General features: G+C 26.9%; 1 protein-coding gene across 1 annotated transcript; it reads right to left on the minus strand.

The window, feature by feature from the left end:
* Window positions 1-524: 524 nt before the first annotated feature.
* Window positions 525-8144, minus strand: LOC137831736 (protein BONZAI 3). Its single transcript, XM_068639533.2, has 16 exons — window positions 7838-8144; window positions 5857-5904; window positions 5235-5383; window positions 5064-5112; window positions 4333-4389; window positions 3290-3469; window positions 3044-3178; window positions 2867-2928; window positions 2498-2594; window positions 2299-2413; window positions 2135-2211; window positions 1772-1909; window positions 1486-1653; window positions 1292-1405; window positions 1089-1185; window positions 525-910 (listed from the first exon to the last, which is right to left on the minus strand). The coding sequence occupies exons 1-16, from the start codon at window positions 7973-7975 to the stop codon at window positions 774-776; spliced, it is 1761 nt and encodes a 586-aa protein (XP_068495634.2). The 5' UTR covers window positions 7976-8144; the 3' UTR covers window positions 525-773.
* Between the last annotated feature and the right edge of the window lie 6243 nt (window positions 8145-14387).

Consider the following 14387-nt stretch of genomic DNA (forward strand, 5'->3'; position numbering starts at 1 on the left):
TACATTTTTATATTAATATGAGTCTATTTTTTAATAGTGGAATCGATATATGAATTTAGAATGTGCAAAAAATAAAAACCTAATATATTCAATTAAAAATTTAGAAAATTGAAAGAATGAAGTGCAACTTTCATTGTCAAAGTGATAGAACCAAAATATTAGATTACAAATATTATATTAAAATTAACGAATTAGATTGTATCACTTGTTTATCAATGGGGAGTTTAAAAAAAAAATATAGTTTGATAATTCTTAGAATTGTATACAACTCTTAGAATTTTATAACTGTGATAGGTTTAAAAACAAATATATATAATAAAGGGTAAAATTATAATTAAAAAATATTAAAATTATAATATTAAAAGCTGTAATGTGATTATATAAAAAATTGAGGTATTGAATGTATCGTTATTTTTTTTCATTCAAAAATCAATGTAAGAAATGTTTTTGATTTTGGTATAGACATTCAATGCAGTCACTAAAATAAATATGTGAAAAGTCTAAAGAATACCGAAGAGAAATAAGGAGTAAATCACCAAAGATATATTTTCTTTGAATTAGTGATTGCCGAGCAAAACCCTTTACACTATATACATTTGAGATTTTTCTTGTTTCTGTTTACAATTCATTTCAATAAAAATAAATAAATCAAATTTGAAAAAAATTCAAATTAGTTTAGTTATTAGAATTTTGGTCCTTTAAAATGAATCGACTTTATGACCAACTATGGAAATAAGAACAAATAACTTGTCGGTGGTATGTAATGATAAAATCTATTGAATGGAGGATGTGGATGCTTGAGAGAAGTGAGAAGGTTGTGACAGAGGTTTGACGTCTCTACTTCGCATAAAAGATAAAAATTGTTCAGGTAGTTCTTCTAAAAGAGCTTGCACAACCGATATTTGTCCACCTATTAAAACGTACATGAAAGAGAATTTATTTAAATAAAAATAAATTAAGGAATAAGAAAGAAGAAGAGAATGAGAGAGATAATAAGTGTAGAAAATTATTTGTTTGATGTATTGTACTTATTATCTACTCAAAAAGAAAAACAAGTTAACTTGAGAAGTGATAGTGATGATGCTTACTATGTACTTCTCTCATAGAGACAAATTGTACTATATCTCGTGTAGCTATACGTCCAGAAGAACTCTCTAACCGATGTCCATTATCAGCATCCAACACCTACAAACAAACAAGCGTATCTATTCATTCTCTCTATCAACAAAACATTGTCATGCTATTCAATAATTAAAAGTCTCAAAGGATTGGACAAGGATGAATAGCAAACCTCCATGCTTTTGAAGTCAGCATTTCCAACTCCAACTATAAGAATAGATAAAGGAAGATCGGATGCTTTCACAAGAGCATTTATTGTTTCTTGAAGATCAGTGACAACTCCATCCTATAAAAAGATGAACCATTTGATTGATTAATCATTATCATCAATTATAAAACAGCATCACCAATTCATGATCTTCTTACCGTGATGATAAGCAATACATAATACATTGTGTGGTTGTGTGATGTGAGGGACTGCCCAGCTATTTGGGCGGCCATGTTGATAACTGGGCCAAATAAAGTGGGTCCTGACAGAGAGACACTGCGCAAAGCACTGCCATAAGCATCCATTATGCCTTCAACTCCTGCAACCTAAACACAAAGGAAAAGTAACTGCTAAGTTAAACTGATAGACCAATAATACAGGACACAACATACTGCAAATAATAACAATCTTTTCCTAAGAAAAAGGAGTGAAAGAATTTCTAACCTCAGAGGTACCTGGGCTCCCATTTAGATTAAAACAGTGGGAAACGGTACCATCAGGTATCTTCCCTCCAAAGCCCCAAGCAGGAAATCGCCTATCAGAATCATAAAACTGAATAACTTCTCCAACCTCCATTATAGCCTACAAACAATACTACATTGGTTAGGCAAAACAATGATTCAGATAATGCCGCCATATTAATGAAGTTGTTTAATACCATATATAAGAAAGTAACAAAAATTAAACTGTCCTGATTTTGTACGTAATCCTTGATCATAAGCTGTAAAACGAGGTCGATCTATTGTTTTTTCTTCATTTAATGATTGAAAAGTTCAGAATCATTCATTAATTAGATATAAAGTTTACCTTTTGGTATGAATTTAACCGACCATGTGCGTCAATGTAATGCAAGGAATCTGAATGTAGAGGATTTCCATTTGAAGCTGGACAAATAAAGCGCTTAATATATATACTATAACGATTAAATTCATAATCACCGTTGCTATAATAGAAGAACAATTGTTCCTTACCAGTGAAATCTACAGCAACCATGAAGTTCAGTTCAAAACCATTTGATACGTAATCAATAAAACTGAACTGTTCCTTTTCACAGTATTGATCCACAAACAGTTCACCCTTCAGAACCTAAATGGAAGAAATTGTAAAAAGTGAGGTTGAGTAAAGGAGTAAGTGCAAATAAGTAATTCTATTGCATGGATCAATACACACCTTCTCTTTTCCGTGGCTTGTGGATGATATGACAAAATTTGCGCCTCTTCGCTCTTTGTATAATTTTTCAAGGTCTGCTACCGACTTCTGCATTTTGCTGATTCAATAAATGTTGCTATCAATATATTTTGCATTCATGAACTAGAAAAGTAAAGGCCCAAGTAATATTTTGGTTAGTATACTAGCTTACACATTTTTCATTGTAATCATCTTTATATTTAAAAGTTTTATGTTTCCGTTGTTATAGTGTTAGTTCTATGACACCTCAAAAGATTAATAGAAATATTTAAGAAAATAATGAAGAATGAAATAAAAAAGTTAGTATAGATAAAAAAAATATAAAGCAATTTCTAATAGTTGCATTATTACCCAATAAGTACATGATCGCCGCTGCTATTGAAATCAAAACACTCGATCAATAATGGATTCTCCTGCACAGAAGTTAAAAAATTGGAAAGCTGGATAAATATCTTGTTACGTGAATAAGTAATTAGAATATTATAAAAACGTAACTTCAAATATTAAGCCCAAATATGGCAAGCTTACTTTACTTCCAAACTTGTGACCCCCAAGACAAACTGGTCTCCATTTTGGATTTAAATTGTCGTTGATAACTTCAGTTTTGCAGATAGGAATATAACCTCCACTCTCAACCATTCTTGATATTCTTAGAAAAGGGTCCTACAAGAAAAATAAATATGAGAGATTTTTCTAATGCTAAAAGAAACAAAACAAATAAATATGCACTCAATTAAATAGGGAACATGATTAATGAGAATGCAGAATAAGTACACTTTTGGAAAAAACGTCCTTGTTGTCCAAGCGAGAACAACGCAGGACCATCTCAACTACACTCCTTGAAGCAACAGTCTCCTCAGCGTGAACAGTAATTTCTCCCAGGTTTCTTGGACCACCATTCCCGCTTTTCTCTAGGAGCCTTAATGTTAACCTCCTACTTCGTTTAGTCACTATCTGCCTCGTACACAATGTCCAAAATCTCAGTTCTCAATGCAACATTATTAACAAGTAGCACATGAAAAATAGAAAATGTAATTATATACACATTCATTAAATTTATAACTGGTATTTTCCTTATTTTTTTTATCTCATTATCACCCATTTTATCACACATTTCGCTTCTTCTTTTCTTTTACGTACGAGCTGTGGTAGCATTTTTTTACCATTTCAGTTTTCCTTTTTATAAAAGACTATAGTGGGTTCATGGAGAATAGATTAGAAAGATTTGATAAAAATGAAATGTAAGGGAGCAAGAGACCATTTTTAATTCAAAATATAACAATAAATACGAACTATTATGACTTAAGAGACAAAAGATATTTGATATCAATAAATTATGAATAAATTTAAATAAAATATCAAGACATCATTTTCAATTTAAAATAACAGATTTATGAGTCTTTCATTTTTATATTATCCATTTTCTCCTTTCTATTCAACTTGAGATGTTCAGCTCACTAAGAGCTATTTCATGAAACTTTGTACCAATATTTTTCATGTCAAAATGAGTAATCTTAAAATAAGTAAGTTCAAAAGCATTCTTGCATTTCATATATTTGTTTGAGAAACTTTTTATCCTTATGTCTCTTCTTTATTCAAAGCTTTTCCTTTTTTATTTCTTTAATTTTTCCACCTCTATTTCACAACTGAATTGTACTTTTATCAGAATCCATTACCCAATAACCACAAAACCGAAGGCGTGATGATAATTTATTGTTTATATTAAAAATGAAAATTACGTAATTGATAAAGTGTATTAAGCCCAAAATAAATCGTTTCTCATCAACGATATTGCAAATGAATACAATGAGACTGACCTCTGATAAAGTGCAACTGGCCATTCCAAGGAAGTCTTGATCTCCCAGTTTTAGTGTCTGCAAGAAAAACACATTATTTTTTTCTTAGTTTTCAAATATAAACTTCATGAGTCATAACCATTCACCATTTCGGCAAGAGAAAGTGAAAATAAAAATTTGGAGTACTATTACAATGCAAAAACTCATATCTAAACTTTACAAGTCTGGTTTCATTTTACTTCACATCATTTTAATAAATTGGCTCCCCTTCGCTCTCATTAACTATGCATTTTAGTTAAGCAATTAAAATTTTGATCTTTTACTGAAGATCATATAGGAAACATATTAAAAAATTAGAACAAATTTCTTAGAAGTTATTTGGTATTGTTATTGGAGTAATTAAAATAAAAATAGCACATTAATATATTTAAGCTCTTTTCATAAAATATTTTAAATACTTAAAAAAATGATTATAAATATAATGTGAAATTAAATTCAAGTAAGATACAAATAAGGTCGTATAATTATATGTTTTATCCTCTGGTTGTAAGAAATTCGAAATACAATACCAAAAATATAGCTAAATATTTTTCTTTCGAAAAATTAAGCAGCAACGAGTTGACTGCTTTTTTTTAACTCGGTCGAATAGTATTACTGTTAGATCCTTAATGAGCAAAAAATTGCAGGAAGAATTCATGCTCTGGTTAATTAAGCATTAAAATTTCGAGGGCAGAGTTATTGTGGTTACAAACCTTGGTGGGAATGCCATGATATTTTGTATCAATGTCATACACATGAAATCTGGAATAAAAGTAAAATGAGAGAAAGGTGTTGTAAGTTATTATTGCAATACAAAATGAGAGAAGGGTATGTATACAATTTTGCTTGGAATAGATGCAAGACAGATATGAAGGATAGCTTACTCAAGTGGTTGCACAATTTCGAAGTGAAATGCAACACTAATTTTCTCTATCCACTCTGGATTCAAAGAATTCATAATTACTTCTGTGCGACCTAATTCTTCACATTTGCCATCTCTTTTCTTTGCAAATACTACAACCATGGGATCACTCTGAAATAAAATAAGAACAGAAAACCAGCTAAATAATGCTTGAAAATATCAATTTTGAACAATGTATGTATAAAAAAGGATTATTATATTTTCAAGTTTATGTATAGAAAACAAATGTTCTTTTGTACATAAGTTGTTTGTACATTATAATTTGTGGAGAAACTGTGACTCTAAAAATTAAATTTTACATTGTAGATTCTACTGTCTATAACAGAACTTGAAAGCATGCATCATTAGCATTACTTGATTAAGAAGTCCCAAAGAAAAAGAATACATGCTATGTACTTTTTGAAAAATATTAGTACAAACATCTAAGAAAATTTATTTCAGGCAAGTAGAAAGGTATTTCACGACGAAAAAGAATGCCAGCAGACACACATAAATAAGTATGGAACATCGAAGAAATTAAAAAAAAATTATAACCATCTCGAATTTATGTATATAATTTGCAATCTTATCTAAAAAATATATACCTTTGATGCAATGTCGCGATCAAGTAAGCTGGATGCTGAAAGAGATAACTGCAGAAAAAAATATTACATGACCATAATAATTTGTCAACATTGGCCTGGTTCAAACAATATATAACAAAATAGTATATTGAAAAAGAAAAGAAAAAAGTGAACAGAAGTAAATTAAAAAACAAACAAACAAAATGAGGTGGAAATGAAGTGATTTGAAAAAGGCACACAGACAAACGCATAATAACTTTTGTTTATATTAAAATCAATTTTTAACAATCAATTTTTTAGCACAAACAAATATACCCCATATCAATATCCCTCATTTTGATATTTAGATAATAAATTCAAAAGAAATTAAGGATTCATTTGGAGATCAACATATAATAAGATAAAAGTGTGATCAGAAAAAAAATATATTAATTTTATCTAATGTTTAGTTTCTTTCATGATAAAGATAATGAAATTATATAAATGATAATGATTATCAATATATTAATAGTGGTATAAACAATAGTCACAATTAATTATAGTTATTATTTTAATTAATGATGATGATAACTGTGATCATAATAAAAATAATAATATTAATGACAATATGATGACAAATGATAAAAGTAATCATAATTATACATAATAAAAGATACTAATAGCAAGAGAAAACTTGTATAAGGGTAATGACTACAACAACAAAAGTAATAAGAGTAAAATTATATGAATATTGATGAAAATAGCGATAGTAAAGGCTAGATTGTATAATCATAAGAAAAAAATAAATTATTTTTTAATTACTTTCTAACTTAGCTCCCTCTAAAATAATAGAGAAGTCCCGGTCTAAAATCTCATTTCTTTGTTTCAAATTTAAATTTTTTTTCATAAAATGACAAAAATATACTAGAACAACTTGTTAATGTTTCATTGCTGAAAATAATATATATATATATATATATATATATATATATATATATATATTGCTACTAAGATATTATTAAAATAAGAAAACCATGTATCATATCAATAAAGAAAACTTATTTATATTAGGATAGAATGATAATGATTGTAACTGCAGGCAATCTAAATACAGCAACTTTTAATTTGATATTATTAAAATCAAAACCCCATATATGTTTAAATTTAAAAAATATAAAACAAAAACTTTGTTCACTCAATCTTTGCTCTCTGGTATTTGAACTGTATACATATTAATTTATATACAAATAATATATATATATATATATTTATTTATTTATTGCTACTAAGATATTATTAAAATAAGAAAACCATGTATCATATCAATCAAAAAACTTATTTATATTAGGATAGAATGATAATGATTGTAACTGCAGGCAATCTAAATACAGCAACTTTTAATTTGAGACATATAAAAATAGATGATTAAAATCAAAACCCCATATATGTTTAAATTTAAAAAATATAAAACAAAAGCTTTTGTTCACTCAATCTTTGCTCTCTGGTATTTGAGGAATTTGAATATATACATATTAATCAGATTAAATTGTTATTAGCTTAATAATTTTATTTGACTATTATATATATATATGGTGTAATTCTTTTTTTATTAAGCAAACAATAATCTATTTCTTGCGTTGAAATTCTTTCTTTTTCTCTGATCGCCCCTTGTTTATGCAAAGTCTTGTCCATGGCTTTTCCCTCTTTTCCACGTTTGGTTTTGACGATACAATAAAAAAATGACGTCTTCAACAAAGCGTAAAGCATGACGATAACAACTAAGTAGTAAAAGTAATAGAAGAAGAAGAAAAGTTCAGTTCAACTTTTTCTGTGATTTTTTTAGAAGACAAATTCAACAAATCAAATCGAAGTCAATTCAACAAAAAAAAACAAAAAAAAACGACGGCGATAGTAACGAGGTTTTGAACGATGGAAAGGAAAATGTGAAAAGTAGTTAATGCGCGACGATAGTGATGTTAGGAATCGAAAGAAAATTGTGAAAAGAAAACAAAAAAATGAGTACCTCAACTTGTGTGAACATTTGATGAAACCCTTGAGACCTGAAGAAGAAATCGACGGCGTCGTTTTGCGCATTGGCGCCTTTCCCCAACCCTCCCACAGCTTGTTTCCCTCCTTCCATGTCAGAAAAACACCCTCCCATTCTCTCTGCAAATTTCTAAATTCTCAAATGCCAATGAAACAGTGTGAAAGGGATTAGGGTTTTTTCGGATTTTATAATTACTATTTATTATTATTTATTTATCTGCAAAATAATAACAATAATAACAACAATGCAAAAAGTCGCTATGGCAAGAAACAAGCCAACGTTCTAAGTTGCCTTAATTCCTAGGCTTTTATAGAACCAAAGCAACTAACGCGTCTTCTTAATATTCTTATGATCTTATCCGTTTCTGATGAAGGAACTACCACGAACCTTCATTCATTGTTTCAATAACAAGCAAAAACTGAGGAAAGATTCACAAAATTGTATTCGTCTTCTAAATGAAAATCAAGTAAAAAAAACTTTCAAAACATTCTCGAAAATAGAGATAACAGAAGAAAAGTTCAGCCTCACTCATTTCCAGTGTGATTTCCATGTAATAGAACACAGGTTCCCCATGTATTTTTTCTGAAAGAACGTGGTTTTTATTATAATAATGATAAAGATATATGTTATATACATTATTGTTTGAAGTGTTGTATGTTTATCGCACCTTGTTTTTATCGAGCATAGATCTCTTGAGAATTAAGTTAATGTTCACTCTGGAATTAATATATATTTATAAGTATTTTTTTATTTTAAAAATATTTAAAATAAATAAGATATAGGATTGATTATTGAATGTTTACCATTTAATTAATTATTATCATATAAATATTTAAGTTATACGGTTATATTATTTAATGGTTACGGGGAGGTACACAAGTCATCTTAACTCAAAATCTATAACTAAGATGTAGGTGAACTTATTTTATGGATGAATGAGTTTTAGCCTTAGGTTGAAGTAATTAGTCTTGAGATTATAGTACTTTGATATGACTTTTATTTCCAAACGATTTGTTGAATTTTGTTGATTTGGAGTGTTGGTTGTTTATTTTTAAATGACTTTGAATGATAGTAGTTTAGTTTCAAATAATCTTAAATTGTTTTGAAATGATTATTTATTTTTAAATAACTTATTAAGTTTGCTCTGATCCAATGTGATGGTCATTATTTTTCAAACAACACCAAATATCTTGACAGGTATATAAAGTTGCTCTGATCTGATAGTAGTGACATTTTTTACTCCAAATCAAATGGACAAAAAAATTTGAGATACTTCTTCAATGCTATTACACTCTGAACATTGTCATGCTCTTCTAGCAAGTCTAGCACCTCATCAATATAAATTACATTTATTCAAATTACTATTCATATATGTTGATACTTTTAAATTTATATTTAATTTAGAATCTAAGAGATAACTACTGACGTATTGTTATTGCAAAAGTGTATAATTTTGAAAAACATTGAAAGTACATTTTTGAATATCTTATTTTAGAAAGACTTAGACTCTACTTCACGTGTGATGACTGTAAAAAAGTAATGAAAATGGTAGTTGAATAAGGGAAATAACCCTGAAATTGAATCACAAGACTTTGTCTATATACAAACACTTTATAGCCCTTTCAAGGGGCATGTCTCAAACACTACTTTACTCGTGAAAACATTTAATTATAATTATTAGCCATTTAAGAGGAATATTTGATTAAAAATTTAATTTTTATAATAATTGTTAATAAAAAAATTATAAATTAATGTATAGATTAATATTAATTATCAAGATTTTAGTTATGAATTTCTCATATCTTAATAGTTTAAAAATAATCACATATGAATTATTAACGATTGAAAGTAATTAATAATCCTATTAATTATATTAATAAATAACTCAATTACTAATAACAAACAACCACTCAAATACATTTTCTTTAATTAATTTAATATATCTTAAAAAACCTAATCCAATTATTAATATATTATAATAATTTCTATCTTTTAATTATTTAACCCCTTCCTCACTCTGAGTATAAAAGAATCTTATAAAAAAACATCATTCAATGTCTGAACAATCTTATCCAAAACTCTTCTTAAAGTCTATACCTAGGCAGAAGAGTCTCACATTAGGAGGAACAAAGAAATTATTAGAAATTACAATTAATCATGAAAAAAAAATTAAACCTGTAATTTGACAATGGGCCTAAAATAGGATTTACAAATAAAGCTAAAATATATTTTTATCCTTATCTTCTTGTTAAATTTCCTTTATATTTCAAAAGAATTAATTTAGTCCTTAATATTTTACTTGATATATATAATTATTTTTAAACAATTAACTTTTTCAGCTATGAAACACGTTTTAATTTTTGTTTAATTAATTCAATACATCACCTTAATAATGTATATATAAGAAATTAAAAATATCACAACCATTACCCGATTATTAAACTTAAAGCCGATCAATATTCTTACAATTATGATTTGTAACAAAATATTACAAAATAGTTACAGTATAAAAAATACAACAAAACAGTGCATAAATAGAAAATAATAATTGAAGATATAAAAATCTCTTCAATTCATAGAGTTCAAACATCTTTTAGTAAAGTCTTATTATATTATATACTATAACATAAGAAAATGAATTAGAAACTAAGAAGTAACATTGGTGTCCCTTACGAATGATCAAAATAAGATAATGTTTTATTCAAAGACTATAACTTATATCCAATGGATTTAATTTTGGCTTGCTTCATCAAATGAATAAGTGAAGACGTGCAAGTTTTAAATTTCTTGTTCAATAACATATATATATATATATATATATATATATATATATATATATATATATATATATTCATAGTTTCTTTACCAAGCATTGTCCAACAACACTAGCAGTAATTTGATTATTTCTATGTGTGTGTGGCTGAAGTCAAAGACTATCAATTATATGTATTTAAATTCAGTAATTAAACAGGAATAATGTGGGTTTTTTTATGTTATTCGTTAAAAATAAGAGGAAATTTGTGGTAGCAAGTAAGCTTTAAATTTAATAAATTTTATACTAAAATTAATTATAAGATGAGAGTTAATATATTTTAATTTGATTTATTTTAAGTTAGAAGTGTGATTTCTAATACACATTTTCATAGTTTTATTTTTAATATTTCGAACATAAAACTAAATATTTGTAAATAAGTCAACCTAAATTTTAATAACATATTAAAAAGTGAATTATAAATTTGATTTACCCATAAAATTAGTTTGTAAAATAATGTTTATTATACCATAATTTGATTTTAGCCTTTGATAAGTTCAAAATTATTGTTTTAAATACATCTAATATCTTGAATGAATTAATAAAAATAGTTTATTCCATTGTTTAAATATTTGATTTTTTGTCACTGCTTTTACTTCACTAATTAATATATATATATATATATATATATATATATATATATTATGCATAATAGCTTGGAATTAGGTTAAATAAAAAGCCATGAAAGATGTATTTAATTAATATATTCTAATTACACTAAATTAATTTTTTAAAAATAAGTCTTAAAAAGGATGAACAAAGATAAGTGGAATTTAAAAAAAAAATGTCAAGTGGCATATTAATTCTAAATTCAAGTGTTTGGTCATAGTCTAATTGTTCTTGGTGTATGGGTTGAGTGATGAGTTCAGGTTTAGGGTTATATTATGTTTTATATATACTCTAGGGTTTATTTCATAAAATATTGTAAATAAAAATGCTAATAATATCTTATTAAATTCTTATAATTTATTAATACACTCTTAATTATTAACATTGATTTTTTTTCAAATGTCACTTTATTCAGTAAACCTTAGTCATAAAATATATAGTTTATTATAAAAATATATGTACTTGAGAGTGTGTTACTAACTTTTTTTTGTATTCATTAAATTAATAGAACTAAATATTATTTTCAAAATCAAATTGTATTTGTTTTTATTATTAAATATATAATTGATTATGAATATTGAAAGAAAGAATCAGGTATTGTTGGGTGAGTGTTAGGTATGTCTACTGAACCAGTTGAAATGAAAAATGCAATGATAATTTTACTGATGAGAAACTCCCAAGTTGACTCCTTAAGGATAAGTCTATGAAATATTAAACATAGTATTGAATATTCTCTTGTTGACAGAAAATGACATGAATTTCCAAAGTCATTCCAAAATGAAGTTTTTGTTTTTAATATATTTTTTTTCATTCTTAAGATTTAAACCGAATTTCTTATTTAATAATATATCGAATTTATATATATAATCAAGTTAATAATATTTTTTTACTTTTGAGAGTTACTTTTAACATTGAATTAAATCATAAAATGAATATGTGAAAGTAATTTTAGATAAATTTTGTATGTAATTTCAGGTTTGTAAATTGATTTTGAATTAAAAAATAATTTGAAGTTGAAATAGTTTTAGATAATTTTTTGTATGAGATGAAAAAATCATAAAAGAATTTAAGTGAAGGGCCATATGAAAACGTAGTAAGTTAATGGATTAGGGAATATAAAACATTCAACACGTTTGGAAGAAAGATCTCTAGAACGGAATTGACCACACAAATGCACATAGATACATTAAAGTACAATGTACACACAAACTATCTTCCACCAAAGAAATTGGAGGAAAAACCCTAAAACAATGCACTCGTCATGCAGTGTGACGCAACACTTTTCTTATTTTCTCCAAGGAACATTTAAAATTCAGTCAAACATATCTTTTTTTTTAATCTGTGGAAATGTGGGAAAAGAAAGGTTACACAGAATTATTGCTCAAGATGAGGGTAGAAAGAGGGAGATTTAAGACATTTTCTGATAAAAAAAAAAAAGTAACACAGTTGTTTTTTACATCAAATACGGGTTAACGAGTTTGAAAGTTAACCCGTGGTGAGTAGTTTTGTCATCCTTAATTTGTATCATTTATATACTATAGAGTAGATCGATAGCGACCGATAACAAGAAATTTGATAAATTCAATCAATTCTTGTAAGTTCTGATATTATTTTAATAATTAAACTTTTAGTGTAACTCAACCTTATCAAATCAGATCATAAAGTGTGAAGTTTGCATTCATTCATATATTATGAAATGTTTTTATATTTAGTCAAGTTCAGAATAAAATATAAAAAATAAGATATATTTGGTGATATAAAGTTAATTTGTATATAAACTAGTTTGCAAAAATATTTTCGTATTAATTTATTTAAAATTTGGCTGTGCAAACTGGTTTTATCTTATAAAAATATTTTATCTTTTTATTAATTTTGAATAAGTATTATTAGAAATGTTTTCCTTTAATTCAACACATTGGCTTTCCCTAATCAAGATTATTAGTAGAGTTGTTAACATGAATTTGGTCTATTGGGCTAGTTTGAAAAACCTACAAATACAAGATAGATTAAACTAACAAATTTGAAATCTAAATTGAATTGGATATATATTTTTTCAACCTATCTAATTTATTACCTAATAGACTTAAATTAAATAGTTTGAAAACTTATGTATTAGTCTGTTTTATAAAATAATAGTTATATTTAAAAAATAAAAATATTACGTGTGGTCGATTTTGATTATATATAAAATTTTATATTTGAAATTAAATTAAATTTTATAAATAAAAACTGTTTAGATTTTTTATTTTTATTTTGAAGTAACTCCAAAGAATTCATTAAGTTATTTTCCAGCTCAAATTTGAGTCGTTCACATCTACAAGTTAATTAATTAACCACTCGTCATTAACGTGCGGATGATTAATAATTTTTTTTTTATCTATGGTTGAATTAAATCAATTCACTAAAGTAGAAAGCCATTTTGATTTTATTTGATCATTTCAATTGGATAATAAAATTATAGTAATGTAAAATAAATATATAAATACTATAAATGGGGCTTTTACTTCTTGCACTCTCATAGTGACTTTGGGTTTTATCTATTTCAGAAATTTTGTGAAAGAAGTTAATTTTGGAAGTCTTCGTCATGTGACAGATCCCCATTGTGGAATTCAAAATCCAGGACTATTCTAGACCACCTGTTCTAAACGCAAACACGTGGTGGCAGGCAATGCAGAACAGAAAGTGGTTAAAAAGAAACGAAACGACTAGAAGAAAGGGAACACCACAAGCACCAGCGAGGAAGAAAGGGGAATGAGGGACAAAATATAGTAAGTAAAAACCTTGAGGGCATCTAGGTAATTTCATGCATCGGAGAGTGCAGGTGGAAAAATGGGGTGCAGGAAGGAAAAGCTTCTTTTGTTTGTTTTAGAACTCGATGATAACATAGTCCAATCAGCTTAGGGTGTTTCTTCCTTTCTTCATGCACCCCAAATCATTATTTTTGCAACCCAAGCCTCCAAACCCTAACACTCAAATGTGTCTTTTAAGTGACAATTCACACTGACAGTTCAGATCACCCCTTTTCTTTGTCATATACGCACACAAACATAGAAACCAAATTGAAACGAAAAGATAATTATACCTTTCAAAAATATAGGAATGCAG

This window comes from Phaseolus vulgaris, chromosome 6 (assembly GCF_051622355.1).
Source record: "Phaseolus vulgaris cultivar YP4 chromosome 6, ASM5162235v1, whole genome shotgun sequence".
In the NCBI taxonomy this organism is placed as follows: Eukaryota; Viridiplantae; Streptophyta; class Magnoliopsida; order Fabales; family Fabaceae; genus Phaseolus; species Phaseolus vulgaris.

Coding starts and splice junctions, on each gene's coding strand:
- LOC137831736 (XM_068639533.2), bottom strand. CDS start 7,975: ATGGGAGGGTGTTTTTCTGACATGGAAGGAGGGAAACAAGCTGTGGGA. Junction 5,384..5,856: donor ATCGCGACATTGCATCAAAG/GTATATATTTTT, acceptor ATTTTATTTCAG/AGTGATCCCATGGTTGTAGT. Junction 2,212..2,298: donor GGTTGCTGTAGATTTCACTG/GTAAGGAACAAT, acceptor TTATTTGTCCAG/CTTCAAATGGAAATCCTCTA.